Genomic DNA, 16,990 nt, shown 5'->3' on the forward strand with positions numbered 1-16,990 from the left:
ATGCCCCGCCGCCCGGCCGGGAGGAGGCGCCCGCGGGACTGACCCTCGGCAGCAAGGGGAAGCCCCAATCCCGGGAGGAGCGGGCGGCGCCGAGGCTCTTCCTTCAGCCACTGGTTCCTCGAGCTCTACAAATGGGGAGCCTGAAGCCCAAAGGGCCAGAAGGCAGAAGAGGGAACGCTCCACCCCAAATTCCCAGATGAGACATGACAAGTATTTTTTTTTTTTTTTACAAAATGTATTCATCTTCCTTGGAACTGAAAAATAAATCTATGTACAAAACAGGAAGAGATCAGGCTCCCCTCACCCACTCACAAACAAAACCCCTGTAAGAGTTCCTCTAGGGTCCCCCGAGACAGGCTGGACCTCGGGGAGGTTCCCAGAGGGTCGGAAGAAAGGTCTGCTCTGATCTAGGGCCAGTTTGGGCAGGGAGGGGGCAGGGCTCAGGATTCACACAGGCCGGGGGCAGTTTCACGTCCCCGACCCATGCGACAAGGAAGCTAGCATTTCCAAATTCTGGAAGCGTTTCTTAGGTTCTTTGTGGTAGGAGGCTTGCAAGGAATGGAATTCTGAAGTGTGGAAACGTTCTCCTAGGAGCTGGGCGGGGTCCTTGGTTCCCGGGCTGTAGGTGGGACCTGTGCTTCTAGGGTTTAGAGTGAAAGAGCCCCATGGGCTGGAAGCAACCCTGAGCCAACACCGATCAGGACGAAGGTTGGAGCCTGGATTCTGAGGTGAAGGCTGTTTCCCGTGGTTGGACCTTTAAAGACTGGTGGTGATGGGCTCAGAGGGAAGGTTTCAGATGGCCGGCTGGGACTCTTGGGGATGGGCTCTATATTCCAATGACTAGGCAGAGCCTGCGATTCAGGGCGCTGGGCAGAGTTTGTACTCTGGGAACCTGCAGCCTGGCATTCTGGGTAGGGATGGGGCCTGCAGGCGGAACCTGGGCTCAAGAGGCTGGGGTGGAGCCTCGTCGGGTTGAGGGCGGGCTCTCGGTAGGCGGATAAGGAGTCCCGGTATTTCAGAGACCCTTGCGCTGCCGCTTGAGGAAGGAAAGCGTGTAGTCACTGGGTGTAGACACCTTCTGCTTCTTCATCTGCACTTGTGACTGCGCCGTGAGCTGCAGCTTGATGGCGCTCGAATTGATCTTGGTGGCCACAAGCAGCTCCTTCATGCCTTTCATCTTCTCACTCTGGAACGTCAGCACCGGACCCTCGGGTGGCGGTGATGCAGCGGGTGCCGGCACTGGAGCGCTGCCGCCTTCAGCGCCGCGGGCAGTCCCGGGGACTGTGCCTGGGGGCTTCCGAGGGGGTCCTGGCGCCGCACCCTGGCCCGCGCCTGGGCCCTTGTCCAGCGCCGGCTTTTTAGGCGGCGGCGGCTCCTCGGGCTTGGATTCCCGCCGTGGGCCCCGCCGCCGGCCTTCTCGGGCTTCCTCGCCCCACGGCTCTTCAGCCTCGGCTGCCTCCGCCTCTCGGCTCACTATGCGTACCTTCTGCCGCACCTGGGCCGGATGGGGAGGACAAGTGAAGACCAAGGTTGCAGGCCAGTGGCTGGCACCCCACACCCCGGCCATCTTGGGGCCTTGGTCTCACTCGCACCCAAAGGGGATAGGCAGATGCCCTGCAGGGCTACAAAGGTCTGACTCCTCCTGGCTGCTGTCACCGCCCGCCCTCCCAGCCACCATGCACAGCTGCCTCTCACCTGTCCCTCAAAACGGCCTAGGGACTGCACAAGGAAGGTGGCCCAGCCCACGTGCAGCACGGGGGTGGGGCTGCCCTCTTCCCATTTGCAGATGCCATCGTAGAATCGCAGCAGATGGGCGAAGCACTCTGGGTCCTGGAGGGCAGAACCCTGGCTCTGCGTGCCCTGAGAAAGGGGGAAAAGAGGGCACAGTTAGTTCAGACCCCATTACTCACCCCTCACCAGGCGGCACAGGCCAGACCTCTCGTTTGGACAGAGAGCCCTGGCCCTGGTGGAGGTGAGTAGCAGTGGAGAGAATTCTTAGAAACTCCTTCCTTTTATAAATCTAGTCCTTAGCCTGGACTTGGGGGGAGTGGGGAACCACCCTTTATCTCCATTTCACCCCCTCAACTGAATGAGTGACCCTGACAAAGAGAAGGGCTTCCATCGCATTTACCTCAGCTCCTCAAACCCAGACCCAGGCCCTCGGCTACTGCGTAAGAGAACACAGCTGTCTGCCCGTCCTGCACCAAACTTTCCTGTGCCACCCCTAGTGCCATGCAGCAGTTCCACGTCCTGGGACTGGGAGCCCTGCTCAGGTGGGAAGGTGTGCACAGGCTGGAGCCCAGCCTTTCACCTGGGTCTGCTCCCCGGGTCGCTCCTCGCCAGCCTCCAGCAGGCTGGCGGCCTCCTTCAGCAGGTTGGGGATGACGTCATTGGCTACTTCAAAGAACTCCTTGTAGATCTCCTCGTCTTCACGGCAGTAGTTGTAGCTGTGAGGGCAGCAGGGCACTGTGGGGTCTCAGCCATGGCGGGTACCCCCAGGGACCTGGCAGGGGAGGGAGCCCTGGTTTCTTTTCCGGGATCATCCGGGGACCGAGCGAATGGTTGGGGTCCTCACTCTGAGATGATGGTGCTGTGTCAGCCCAGAGCAAGAGTGAGGAGGGGGGCTGGAGATACAGAGCTGGATGGCAGTGGTCAGAAATCAGGAAAGGGGAGGGTAGGAAAGGCCTGAGGCCCTCATGAGGGGTCCCTACCTCTCAGGCGATGATGGTCCTGGCTGCCTAGTGACTGAAAGGAGAGGGGATAGAACTTGGGACCCAGGCCTCCCTCCTGGATGAGAGGGGTTGTAAATTGGGTGGAAGGGGAAGAAAAGCCGGGCTGGGGTCACGTGGGAGGATCCTCACTCCTGGATGACAGTGGCTGTGTCGGCCCAGGCCTGCAGAGCTTCGCGCACATTGCGGTTGCGACAGTGGTAGCCAGCCAGGTACATGTAGGGGTAGATGTGCTCATCCCGGTAGTAGGTCTTAGCTGAGGCAATGCCCTGAGAATGGAGCAGAGGGGTCTCAAGGAGGCAGCCCCAGATGGCACAATGTTCCACTGGATCACAACTGGAAGGGGCATCAGGAAGATTCCAGAGTCTCCTCCCATGAGACCTTACTACCCTGGTCATTGTCTTCTCTACCAGCTGCCCCTCCCCTGGTCTGCGGGTCTGCTCGCTCAGGCCTGGGCCAGACTGCTGCAGGCACCCTGCAGACCAAGGCCTAGGAAGGGGAGGGGCTTATCCTCCAAGCTCAGGGTCTGTGCCTTTCCTGAACTTTCCCTCACAAACACCAAGGCCTTCCAAATCCAGTCTAATGTCCCTCCCAGCCCAGGAGCCCCCAGCCCCACCAAGTTAATACTCCCACCTCAGTGCTCTCACCACGTTTGACTTCTGTTATACTCCCAGAAGGACAATGACAGGTAGTAGAAAAAGTAGGGCTGAGGGGACAACGCTAGGACCTACCACTCCCAGGCAGAGAACCCGGAACACCTCTCAGACATCCCTGACTACACTGAATATGCACGCAGTAAATACAAAAAGGGACCGGATGGGTGATACCCCACAACACACACAAAGTTCTCTCCTCACTTGACCCCCCAGCTCCCAAGCAGAAGGGGACCCCAGCCACCACTGGGCCGCCCTTCCCTACCCTTCTATACCTAAGATGTCCCCACCTTGTGGTAGAGGGTGAGTGGGTCCGGCCGGCCCGGGGTGGGCTCCAGCTCCTCCAGATCCGCCAGGTTCCCCAGCGCCATTGGGTACCTGGGAAAGGCTCGTAAGTCCAGGCTGCCCCTAGCCTGCCCTGGGGCCCAGCCTGACCACTGCCCCTACTGACCTTTCCAGATGTCCCAGGTCATAGAGCAGCCACAGCAGCTTCTAGGGGCCAAAAGAGAAAAGGTCGAGCTGGTGAGAGGGAAGTGCTACCAGGCAGCGGAAGCAGTCCAGCACCAGTAGGAGACTCCCCACCAGGTGGGAAAAGCCAGAATTTAGGAACTAGCCCCTGACTGGAGTCAAAGCACTTTCATGTCTCAATTTCCCCCTTCCCAAGAGCCCCAGGAAAGTCCAGGCCAGCAATGATTCACCCTGTCACAGAAGAGGGAAGCTGAAGCTCAGCAAGGGGAAGCACCCTGGCCCAGGGTCCCACAGGTACCCTCACCTGCTGCAGCTGCAGGAGCTCCAGGGAGTCGGTGTGCAGGTCAATGGAAGGGTTGATGGCGCATACCATAAATGCCACCTCCATCTTGCGGTCACAGCGCATGTACGATCCTTTCAGGTACAGCCAGCTCTTGGGAGAGGACAAGACCAGATGTCTTATGATGGCCCACCAGTGCCTGCTGTAGGGACTGACATCAGGAACAGGGCCCTCCCCTTCCGGACATATGGAGGTGGTGACAGGAAGAGGGGAGCATGACCCAAGAAAGCAGAGCTCCTTGGGTGGCCTGGGCTAGGAGAATATGGGGGGGTGGGTTGGGGCGTGCAGTACCCGCTCAGCCACACCCGCGTTGACTGTCTGGCCTCTGCGATCCTCGTTGCCCTTGCCATGCCATGTGACTTCAGCTGTTTGTTCTCCATTGGGCCCAAACACTACCCAGGCGTGGTCCTCAGACAAGGCCAGGTGGACATCCCGGAGACCCAGAGCCTGGCAGGCCCCCACCACGGCAAAGGCCACACCAGAGCTGTCCAGTTTGGTGCCTATGGAAGGAAAAGTAATGAAAGAGGGTCCTCTGAGCTCTGGCCTGGGGGAAGGGACCGGACAGTGTTGGCCATGCTCCCTCCCACCCTCACCTCCACACCTTTACCCTCTGACACTCCTGCCCTGCTTCCCTCTATCCCTTTCCTCCTAAATGTTCAGGGCCTCTCCCTCCCCCCTTACATTCCCCATCCTCAACAGGAGGCCCTGAATCTTTCATAGTTCCCCAGCTTTTGACCCTGCCTTTTCTATTTCTCTGCAACTATATTATATAGTTCTGCTAACTTAAGCATTTCCTCATTTTACTGAAGTAGGTTATAACCAGGACACTGGCCAACACTTTTTTTACACACCCACTGATGGACACTCCTAATTTATCTCTGTCCTCTTTACTTGATAAGCTCAGAACCAGCCTCAGATTCCTTCTCAATATGGCACTCCAGGACCTGAATGCCAGTTAACTGGCCTTAGAACAAAGAGGCAAGCTCTTTGCAAGTCCTGAGCCTCCAGCTTCTTAAGGTGAAGCCCTAGTCTGTTCACCTTCAGATTATGTTCATAGATACTCCATGGATTGTCCCAATTCCGTGAAACAGATTTTGGCTCCTCACCCCCTAAATCTTCTGCTGCCCTCTGTGCCCCAGGCTGGGCTGCAGTAGCTGAGGTGCTGAGGGGGCAGAAGGTGGGCTAATGGATTTGGAGTCAAGTGACTGAGGTCCAGTCCCAGCCCTGTCACTCTGTGTCACTTTGGTAGATCGCTTTCTCTCCCGGGGCTTCAGTTTCTCTAGCTGCAATGGGGGACATAACACTTGGCCCACCTCACAAGGCTTACAGGTCTCAAACGGGCTCTGTAAACCTCAGTGTTGGGAAGAGGTGGGCCAAGATTCTCACGTGAGACAGCCACCTGTCTCTTGCGACCTGTCGGGCTCCAACCTGTGATGAAGCTGAAGAGGGACTGGATGTGGGCCCGATCCTTGAAGTAGGAGCGGCTGAGGCTATTCCAGATGACATCGGAGACCTTCTTGACCAGCTCACGGCTGGAGACGCCCCCCTCTCGCGGGTAGAGAGACAGGTCAACGGCGCCACGGATCTGGGCAGTGAAGCGGGCATAGAGGGCAGCGATGATGGACAGGTCGGCCACCGGGAAGTAGGTGAGGCCGCCAGGAGGGTCGGGCGCAGGACTGGGCTGAAAAGTGAGCTCAGGCACGTTGGTGGGGATGACGCGGTTGACAGCTAGGAAATGCTCCACGAAGCCCAGTACCAAGGATAGGAGCACCAGGTCCGGCTCCTCTCGGCCCAGCTCGGCAGCGAACAGGCGCACCACATCGTCGATGGAACGCAGCGGGAACAGCGTTTTCTGGGCAGCCTTCAGCCCCATGGCGGCGGCCCTCGGCCTGTGGGCGACCGGAGGGGAGGGATGGTCGTGTGGGCACGGCCCACAAGTCCCCTCCCAAGCTCGGCTAGCGTTCCACACCCCCCTACACACTCACAGACACCAACCCTTGCTTCCCCGCCCCTTCACGCTCCGTTCATCTGTTCCCCCTCTTTCATCGAAGAGACCCCTCAGCCGAGGCTGTAGGGCCTTCTTGTCCCCCACAACACCAGGAGCCCCGGCCCCAATGGAGGTGAGCCCCTAAGACCCCGCTGAGCACTTCCAATGGCCGCCCCGCCCCCTCTCTGCGCTCATACCCCCGGGGCCCTAGAGTCCGCCGGAAGGCGCCCCTAGGCCAGTCCCCCCAAATCCCAAGGAGAGTCCTGGCCTAGGTCCCCCGCGCCCACCTCCGCGCTTACATCCCACACAAGGCACCGCGGCGCCCGCCGCCTGAAGCCTGCTGGGAAATGGAGTTCCGCCCCCCTCGGGCCGCACTGCCTGCCGGGAAGAGGAGTCCAAGGCCCCCTGTTGTCCCTGCCAAGTCTTGAAATGGTGGCCGGGCGGGCCAGTCCGTGATGGCTTATGGGAGTGGTAGTCCCGCTGCTCTGGGCGCCCCAGAGGGCGGAGAAGAGCGGAGGCAGCCCCGCCTTTCTGAGGTCCTCAGGGATTGGTCATTCCATTTCACGCAGACCCAGGTTGCCGAGGGACCGCAGTGCCTTCTGGGAGATGTAGTCCAGGTAGTCAGCCGGCAGTGTCTGCGTTTCTGTAGGTTGTTGCTTGTTGGCAAGGTGTGATGACAAGGGTACTTTTTAACACTGCTGGAGTACTGTAAACGTGTTCAGCCGTTTTAGTTGGTTATTTATCAGTATCGATTAACGCATAAAAGTGCTTACTATAAGTCTAGCTTTCGGTCTACAGGGAATATCTGACACGTGTGTAAAGAAGACCATCTAAAGAACTATTGTATTTATGTGTAATACAGCAAAAGAAGAGTAAAGTAACTCTCTGCATCCTAAAGTGGATCTTCAGGGGGAGAGGCTGCAGAACAATATGTATGATGGGGTAGTACTTATATTACCATAAAAAACTTCAAAATAATACTAAATAATTTCTACAGAATCAGTCACTCTCTTAGGAAACAGATTTTTGCTGCCTATAATGGGCCAAGCTCTCAGGCACTGGCTATGTAGCAGTGAGTAAAACAGATCAAATTCCTACCCTACTTCACTTCTGTACATTATCCCCCACAAAACTGTAAATCTAGCCTAATCATGAGAGAAGTTTGCGCAAACACAAACTGAGGGACTTTCAGACTGGCCATACCTGACAGCTCTCCTCAAAAGTGTTCAAGTCATGAAAGACAAGGAAAGAGTGAGAAACCGTTGCACGTTAGAAGATACTAAGGAGACAGGGTCAGACTTTATTTTCTTGGGCTCCAGAATCACTGCAGATGGTGATTGCAGCCATGAAATTTAAAGACGCTTACTCCTTGGAAGGAAAGCTATGACCAACCTAGATAGCATATTGAAAAGCAGAGACATTACTTTGACAACAAAGGTCCGTCTAGTCAAGGCTATGGTTTTTCCAGTAGCCATGTATGGATGTGAGAGTTGGACTGTGAAGAAAGCTGAGCACCGAAGAATTGATGCTTTTGAACTGTGGTGTTGGAGAAGACTCTTGAGAGTCCCTTGGACTGCAAGGAGATCCAACCAGTCCATTCTGAAGGAGATCAGTCCTGGGTGTTCTTTGGAAAGTGAAAGTGAAGTCGCTCAGTTGTGTCCGACTCTTTGCGACCTCATGGACTGTAGCCCACCAGGCTCCTCCCTCTGTGGGATTCTCCGGGCAAGAGTACTGGAGTGGGTTGCCATTTGACTGATGCTAAAGCTGAAACTCCAATACTTTGGCCACCTCATGTGAAGAGTTGACTCATTGGAAAACTCTGATGCTGGGAGGGATTGTGGGCAGGAGGAGAAGGGGACGACAGAGGATGAGATGCCTGGATGGCATCACCAACTCGATGGACATGAGTTTGAGTGAACTCTGGGAGTTGGTGATGGACAGGGAGGCCTGGCATGCTGCAATTCATGGGGTTGTAAAGAGTCGGACACAACTGAGAGACTGAACTGAACTCAAGGAGACAGGACCAACGTGGTGTTCTAGATTGAATCCTAGACCAGAAGAAAAAGGATTTAGTGGAAAAACTGGTGAAGAGGGTGGCTGATTGGCCCAGCTTGCCCAACTCTGAGGGGACTTCAGGGGAGTGGGACTTTCAGTTTTGAAACTAAACCAGTCAAGTCTCAGGCACCTGTGAGCACTACTTATGAAATTCAAAAATAGCCATAGCTTTGTCTATTTTTCATCCCTACATTTTGATAAATGTACCATGTTGTGTAAGATGTTAACATTTAAGGAAGTTGAGTGAGGCATATATGAAAATTAGATCATCAAGGACTGAGTTCTGGGGTACCCTGTCATAGAGGTTGGGAAACCAGGAGGAACAAGCAAAGGATTTGGAGAGGAATCAGCCAGAGAGATGGGAGAAAAGCCACATGGGCATTTGGTTTAGAAGACCAAGGCAGAGGAATGATCCACAGGGTTGGTGCTGCCCACAGGTCAGCAAGCTGAGCACCAAGAACTGATTGCATGTAGCTCTGTGAGAACCCCTGGCAACAACCTTAGGAGTAGTTTGGGAACAAAAGCCCAGGGTTCTTGGGCTCAAGAAAAATGAGAGGAAGAAATTGGAGACAGTGATAATATACAACTCTTTTAGGGAGCTTTGCAGAAGAGAAGAAAAAACCAAGCTGGCAACTGGAAGTAGAAGAGGGTCAAAGGAGGTCCTGGTGTTGTGGCTGTTTTTTGGGTTTTTTTGGTAGGTAAGAAGTGGATTTATTCAGATACAGACAGAAACATGCTCCATAGACAGAGTTTGGACCATCACAGAGGGTGAGTGCAGCCCCGGAATTTGATGTGGTTAGTTTTTATAGGCTGGGTCTTGATGTCTCATTGCAGAAAGAATTCAGACAAAGTGATAGGTGAAGAGTGGATTTATTCAGATACAGAGAATCACTCCACAGACAGAGTGTGGGCCATCTCAGTGGGCGAGTGCAACATGGCTGTTGTTTAATAGGAGAGAAGGCAGGACTGATGACCTTGAACAAGTAGAGAAAATGGGCAATCCCAATTTGCAAGCCTGTAGAAAAAAAAATTTTTAACTAAAAACCCCCCATAATTTGCAGGCTTGTCCTTTGCTAGTAGCATGAACAGTTCCAGTCACAGTAGAGACATGGTAGAGTACATGGGTACTTTCATTTTCTCAGTGAAATAGGAAGCCCAGCTGGTCTTCCTCCCAAACGCCACCTTCTCAATGAGGCTGACCCAGACCTAACCAGCCTACTTAAAATCATACTGTCCAACCGAAATGCTTCTTCTAACCCCTCCCCTCCATTCTGCTTTCTAAAATGTTTTCTTCTAAAGCACTAACAGCTTCAAGAACAGGGTTTCTCAACCAGGGCACTATTGACATTTGTATCGTATACATGCTCAGTCACTCAGTTGTGTCTGACTCTTTTGAGATCCCATGGACTGAAGCCCACCAGGCTCCTCTGTCCATGGGATTTTTCAGGCAAGAATATTGGAGCAGGTTGTCATTTCCTACTCCAGGGGAGCTTCCCAACCCAGGGATCGAACCCATGTCTCCTTCGTCTCCTTAGCTGACAGGCGGATTCTTTACCACTAGCGTCACTGTAGTTGGGGACTGATTTGTGCCGTGTAGGATGCTTAGCAGCCTCCCTGGATTCTCCCCCTTTTAGATGTCCCTCCCCCTGTTGTGACAGTAGAAATGTCTCCAAACATTGCCATATATCTCTGAGGGGCAAACTGCTCCCTGTTGAGAACCACTTCTCCAGCATCTCATAAGTGCTGAGTCGCTTCAGTCATGTCTGACTCTTTGCAGCCCCATGGACTGCAGCACACCAGGCTTCCCTGTCCTTCACAATCTCCCGGAGTTTGTGCAAACTCATGTCCATTGGCTCAGTGATGCCATCCAAGCATCTCATCCTGTGTTGCCCCCTGCTCCTCCTGTCCTCAGTCTCTCCCAGGATCAGGGTCTTTTCAATGAGTCGGGTCTTCTTGTCAGATGGCCAAAGTATTGGAGCTTCAACTTTTCAGCATCAGTCCTTCCAATGAATTGATTCAGGAAATTGATTTCCTTTAGGTTTGACTGGTTTGATCTCCTTGCAGTCCAAGGGACTCTCAAGAATCTTCTCCAGAACCACAGTTTGAAGGCATCAATTCTTTGGCACTCAGCCTTCTTTATAGTCCAACTCTCACATCTGTACATGACTACTAGAAAAACCATAGCTTGACTTATTTATTATTTGTCTCAAACCACCAACATGTAAGCTCCATAGTGACAGATAACATGTCTGTTTTATTCATGGATATGTTCCATGTTCCTAGAATAGTGTCCTGTACATAACTGATGTTCAACAATTATTTGCTGAATAAATGAACAAATAACATTCATTCATAAAAGTGATTATAAACATTGGCCCAGAATTTAAGCTGTTTGAGGCGGGGGACAGAAGTACAGAGGACGCAAGAGGAATGAGGGACAGCAAAAGTGTGGCAAAATCAATGGATTATTGAATTTCCCTGGTGATCCAGTGGTTAAGAATCCACCTGCCAGGGCTTTCCTGGTGGCTCAGTGGTAAAGAATCTGCCTGCCAATGCAGGAGACACAGGTTTGATCCCTGGGTTGGGAAGATGCCCTAGAGGAGGAAATGGCAACCCACTCCAGCATTCTTGCCTGAGAAATTCCATAGACAGAGGAGCCTTGGTGGGCTAGAGTCCATGGGGTCACAGAGTCGGAAGTGACTGAGCATACACATGAGCAGGGCAGGAGGATGGGTTTGATCCCTGGTCTGGAAAGATCCCACATGCTGTAGAGCAACTAAGCCCATTCACAGCTACTGAGCCGGCGCTCCAGAGGCTGGAACCGCCACTACTGAGCTCTTGCACCACAGCTACTGAAGCCCATGCTCAACAACAAGAGAAGACACCGTGATGAGAAGCCTGCTCACCACAGTTAGAGAGCAGCCCCCACCCGTCCCAATTGGATAAAGTCCATGAGGCAATGAAGACCCAGCACGGACAAAAATAAATAAGTGGATTGTAGGTTCCAGTGGGGTTAAAACTTTCTCGTTGCTGGGGTACTAGAGAGAGCTGAAAAGATAAGGGTGTTAGTTAGAGAGTGGGATGCTTGGCGTTGAAATTATGGGGAGAAGGTTGCTGTCATTATTGGCAGTGAAAATATTTAGGGAAATTCCCTGGTGGTCCAGTGGTTAGAACTCCACCCTCTCACTGCTGAGGACCCAGGTTCAATCCCTGGTTGGGGAACTAAATCCCACAAGTCATGCAATGAGGGCCAAAAAAAAAAAAAAAAAAATTAACAGTAGTGCTTCCTGTATAAACCTAACAGGAGATGTATATATAAATTTTAAATTTCTAGCAGCCACATTAAAAAAGTAAAAGATACAAGTGAGATTAATTTTAATCACATATAGCAAAATTTATTTCAACTCATAGTCAATATAAAATTATTAAGGACAATTTGTGTTTTTCCACACTAAGTCCTGTTCACACAACACAAGACTTAGTTCTGTACACAACAAAGGTCCATATGGTCAGAGCTATGGCTTTTCCAGTACTCATATGGATGTGAGAGTTAGACCATAAAGAAGGCTGAGCCCCAAAGGACTGATGCTTTCAAATTGTGGTGCTTGAGAAGACTCTTGAGAGTCCCCTGGACAGCAAGGAGATCAAACCAGTTGATTCTAAAGGAAACCCAACCCTGACTATTCATTGGAAAGACTGATGCTGGAGCTGAAGCTACAATACTTCGGCCACCTGTTGCGAAGTGTCAACTCATTGGAAAAGACCCATCAGGGTCTTTTCTGCTGGGACAGACTGAGGGCAGGAGGAGAAGGGGGTGACAGAGGATGAGATGGCTCGATGGCATCACCGACTCAGTGGACATGTGTTTGAGCAAACTCTGGGAGATAAGTGAAGGACAGGAAAGCCTGGCACTGTGGAGTCCTTGGGGTTGCAAAGAGTCAGACACGACTTAGCAACTGTACAACAACAGCAATTGAAGGACAATTGCTTTACAATATTGTATTGGTTTCTGCCATTCATCAATATGACTCAGCAACTGAACAACAAAGCCTTTGAAATCTGGTATGCATTTTATACACACAACATATCTCACCAGTCACATTTCAACTGTTGTGGCCACATGTGACCAGTGGCTCCCATATAATACAGTGTGGCTCTCCAGTATGGCTGTGAGAGTGAGTGACTAGAAGGTAAGATCATGGGACAAGATGAGCTCAAGGAACAGAGAGGCCTGGCAGCTGGGTCATCCACGTGTATATCAAAGTCTCTAAGATTTAAAATAGTAGTAAGCGAAGTGAATTCAAAGTGCTCAGTCATGTCCAACTATTTGCGACCCCATAGACTATATGGTCCATGGGACTCTCAGCCAGAATACTGGAGTGGGTAGCTGTTCCCTTCTCCAGGGGATCTTCCCAACCCAGGGATTGAACCCAGGTCTCCCACATTGCAGGGGGATTTTTTACCAGCTGAGCCACCAGGGAAGTAGGATAGAGGGAATTCCCTGGCGGTCCAGTGGTTAGGACTCGTGCTTTCACTACCAAAGCCTGGGTTTGATCCCTGGTCAAGGAACTGAGGTCCTACAAGCTGCACAGGATGGCCAGCCAAAATAAATAAATGTAATAAAACAGGAGTTGGATAGAGAGAGTGGCAACAAGCCAGGAGCTAGAGTTATTAAGAAATGAGCCATGCATGGGTTGGGAGACATTGAGACAAAGTGAGTGGTAAAAGCCGATAACTTGAGTTCAAACCTAAGTGTTTGGAAGGAAGAGGGAGTAGGATGCCCACCAGTGGCCTCAGGAAGGACACCTACCCCATCTTCAGGCAAGGCAGGGGGTTGTGGAAACTCTGCAGGACACAAGGCAGTGAGCATGACCCCAAAGGGCAAAGTTTCCACCAGAGCAGGAGGGCTAAGGACCATTTGCAAAAGGGGGCGAGGGCACAGGGGATTTTGCTGCAGTTGGACCATCCGCTCTAGAGCACATGGTGAACAGCTTTCGGGAGCTGAGGGTGGAGACGGGGTCAGAACAAGGGAAGTCCAGAGCCATGGAGAACCTAGAGGCCTCAGCCCCTGCAGTGGAACCGAGCAACAGGGACAGGAGTAGGCCCAGGTCTGATGGTCTTGAGGCAGGGGTCCGGCGGTGGGCCAGCTGCAAGCATGGAGGTCAGGGCTTCCTGCCGAGGACAGGGAGGGTCCTGAAGATCCAACTTGATTCCTGCTGATGGAGAGAAGGAAGCTAGGGGAGGGTGGTCCCTCTGGATGCCCGCCAATGACATGGTACACACTGACATAAATTAACATCATGAGGGGAGGGCAGGGAGCCAAATGGGAGTTCAGCCTCTAATTTACCAGAAGAACAAATGCGTATTGTTGCAATCAAAATTAATTTAAAATAGCATCTGCTATGTCTTGACAAAAGTATTAAATCTGAATTTAATGAGGAAACAATCAGACAAATGCAAATTGCAAGTTATTCTACCAAAAAAAACTGGCCTGGACGGTTAAAAGATGTTAACATCATAAAAAGATGACTTACAAAGGAAGGAGGAGAAAGTTGTCTTAGGTCAAAGGAGATTCAAGAGACACAAGGACTGAACGCGACATGTGATCTAGAATTGGATACTCAACTGTTTTTTAATGCTATAAAGAATATTTTTGACATGATTATACCACAAGCTGGTTGACTTAAACAGAAATGTATCGCTTCACAGATGTGGAGGCTAGAAGTCCAAGATTAAAATAACTGCAGGAGACATAGAGAACAGAATTATGGGCACAGGAGTGGGGTTGGGGGAAAGAGAGGGTGGGACGGATGGAGAGCGTAGCGTGGAAACATACACACTGGCATATGTAAAATAGAGAGCCAGTGGGAATTTGCTGTGTATGACTAGGGGAACTCAAACCAGGGCTCTGTGACAACCTAGAGGCGCGGGATGGGGTGGGAGGGGGGAGGTTTAAGAGGGAGGGGACATAAGTATACCTATGGCTGATTCATGTTGATGTATGGCAGAAACCAACATAATATTGTAAAGCAATTATCCTTCAATTAAAAATAAATAAATTTTAAAAAAATGTCTGCAGGATTTGTTACTCCTGAGAGCTGTGAGAAAATCTATTCCAGGCCTCTCTCTTAGCTGCTAGTGGTTTATTGGCAAATCTATGGCATTCCTCAGAGAAGGCAATGGCACCCCACTCCAGTACTCTCGCCTGGAAAATCCCATGGACGGAGAAGCCTGGAAGGCTACAGTCCATGGTGTCGTTGAGGGTCGGACACGACTGAGCGACTTCACTTTTACTTTTCACTTTCATGCATTGGAGAAGGACATGGCAACCCACTCCAGTGTTCTTGCCTGGAGAATCCCAGGGACGGGGGAGCCTGGTGGGCTTCCGTCTATGGGGTCGCACAGAGTCAGACACGACTGAAGTGACTTAGCAGTAGCAGCAGCATGGCATTCCTTGGATTATAGAAGCATCACCCGAATCTCTGCCTGCATTTTCACTTGGTGAGCTCCCTCTGTATGCATCCACATGTCCCCCTTTTTTAAAGGACACCAGTCATTTGGATTAGGGCCCACCCTAATGACCTTGTTTTAACTACTTATGTCTGCAATGCCTCTAGTTCCGAATAAGGTCACACTCTGAAGTGTTTGGGAACAGGACTTCATTTTTAGGGGTCATAATTCAACCCATAACAGATTAATACAGAGTATCAATATTAAATCTTGTGAGAGTGACTTCTAAACGTGTCGTCGCTCAGTTGCGTCCGACTCTCTGTGACCCCATGGACTGTAGCCTACGAGGGTCCTCCGTCCATGGGATTTTCCAGGCAAGAGTATTGGAGTGGGTTGCCATTTCCTTCTCCAGGGGATCTTCCTGACTCAGGGATCGAACCCTGGTCTCCTGCATTGCAGGCAGACGCTTTACCCTCTAAGCCACCAGGGAAGCCCTGAGAGTGACTTCTGGTGGTTCCTTATTCTTTTTTTTTTTTTTCCCCTCTTTTTTGGCCTCATCACGAAGCTTGCAGGATCTTAGTTCCCTGACCAGGGATTGAACTGGGGCCCTCAGCAGTGATAGCATGGAGTCCTAACCACTGTACTACATGGCCAGAAAGAAAGCATGGCCAGAAAGAAAAAAAAAGATATGCCCTGGGAACTTCCTGGAGGTCTAATGGTTAGGACTCTACGCTTCCGCTGCCAAGAACATGGGTTCAAGACATGGATCAGCAGGGAATTCCCTCGGTGGTGGTTCCTTTTTCTTAACAGATGTCTGCAAAGCATTTAGCAAAGTTCAGGTTGTGTGTAACTTACCTTCAGATGGTAGCAAAATACGTCATCAGCACATGAGAAATACAAAAGCAGCAGAATGTGAATAATGGTGAATCCAGGAGAAGAGGGTGGGGAGTTTGTAATCTTTCAACCTTTTCTGAAATTTGTCAACATAAGACTTTGGGAGAAAAAACATTTTTTTAATGTGAAACTGTGAAAACCTGTTGGCTAAATTATTGAAGGGTGCTAGGGAAATGGCCATTTCTCCAATTTGGTGAGGATGGCTGGAGGCTGTAGCTTGCAAGAGGCCTTAGTGTCCCTGCTCTAGGCTCTGTCTTCAGGTTTTGGCATCTCCATAGGCAGAGCAAACATTTCCTGAGTGAAGTGAAGGCATTTTATACTGATTATCTCACCAAAGTCTTACAAGAAGACCCTCTCATGATGGGTTTTATGATCCCCACTTACAGAATGAGAAACTGATGCTTAGAGAGGTCAGGTAACTTGCCCATGACTACAGCTGTTGTGGTTCAGTGGCTCAGTTGCTCTTTGTGACCCCATGGACTGCAGCGTGCCAGGCTTCCCTGTCCTATCTCCCTGAGTTTACTCAAACTCATGTCCATTGAGTCGATGATGCTATTTAACCATCTCATCCTCTGTACTAGACTGGAATCAAGACTACACTCCCAACCAGGCCTTGGAATTTCATGGGCCTCCAATCTCTAGCAAGACCTAGGCCCTTTTTTGGTTACTTTTCCTAGCTTTAGGGCCATCTACAAGCCTTAGGGCACAGCCATCAGCTGCAGACCTGCCCTGATCCTGGCGCACAGGCCTTACCCTCCTGCCTCACCCAGCCCCGCCTCCAGGCCAGGGTCCTGCCCAGTCATGGACACCCCAGCTCAGAACAAGGAGACCCCTCCCCAGCAGCCTCACCTGGGTGGAACAGCAGGCTATGCCCTCCAGATCCACTTTCTATCCCTTGCCCCCCATCTCCCGGTGCTGTACCCTAAAGGCTGCCCTCTAGATCTGCAGAAACTGAGGTCTAGGAGCCTCTGGTTGCTGCTTGGGTTTGGACAAGAGGAAGCAGGAGATGGAAGGGAGGGAGGGAGTAGAGTGAGGTATGGGAATTAATTTCCTGGACTGCCTTCCTGCTTGGCCACGGCCGAGCGCATCCACTGAGAGCCGTAACTCCCGCTGGTAACACCTGCCTTTCCCTGCCCAGCTGACCTGGGGGTGATAACAGCTCCTCACTGTTGCCAGGGCTCAGGGCACCACTGCTTCTTGGTCGGTTCCCCTGATGCCGCCCACACTTTTGTAAACTGCCCCTTCATTTATGACTTAAAAAAAAAAATTATCTATTTGGCTGCTCTGGGTTTTAGTTAAGGGATGCAGGATCTTTAACTACAGCATGTGGGATCTAGTTCCCTGACCAGGGATCGAACCCAGGCCCCCTGCATTGGAAGTTCACAGTCTTAGCGACAAGGCCAGGGAAGGGACA

The 16,990-nt window shown here is 51.6% G+C and overlaps 1 protein-coding gene across 3 annotated transcripts; it reads right to left on the minus strand.

Annotated features, from left to right (window-relative positions):
• Positions 1–189: 189 nt before the first annotated feature.
• MEN1 (menin 1) lies at positions 190–6,710 on the minus strand. 3 transcript variants are annotated; one of them, XM_069565560.1, is made up of 10 exons: positions 6,477–6,710; positions 5,619–6,079; positions 4,482–4,690; positions 4,155–4,283; positions 3,834–3,874; positions 3,673–3,760; positions 2,862–2,998; positions 2,312–2,447; positions 1,696–1,860; positions 190–1,495 (listed from the first exon to the last, which is right to left on the minus strand). In XM_069565560.1, coding segments are annotated over exons 1-10 (1,848 nt in total). In that variant the 5' UTR covers positions 6,479–6,710; the 3' UTR covers positions 190–1,015. The 3 variants fall into 3 exon arrangements, with proteins under 3 accessions (XP_069421661.1, XP_069421659.1, XP_069421662.1); XM_069565558.1 differs by having other exon boundaries at positions 6,465–6,690; XM_069565561.1 differs by having other exon boundaries at positions 6,375–6,483.
• Positions 6,711–16,990: the final 10,280 nt, after the last annotated feature.

Source organism: Ovis canadensis, chromosome 21 (assembly GCF_042477335.2).
Source record: "Ovis canadensis isolate MfBH-ARS-UI-01 breed Bighorn chromosome 21, ARS-UI_OviCan_v2, whole genome shotgun sequence".
Taxonomy (NCBI): Eukaryota; Metazoa; Chordata; class Mammalia; order Artiodactyla; family Bovidae; genus Ovis; species Ovis canadensis.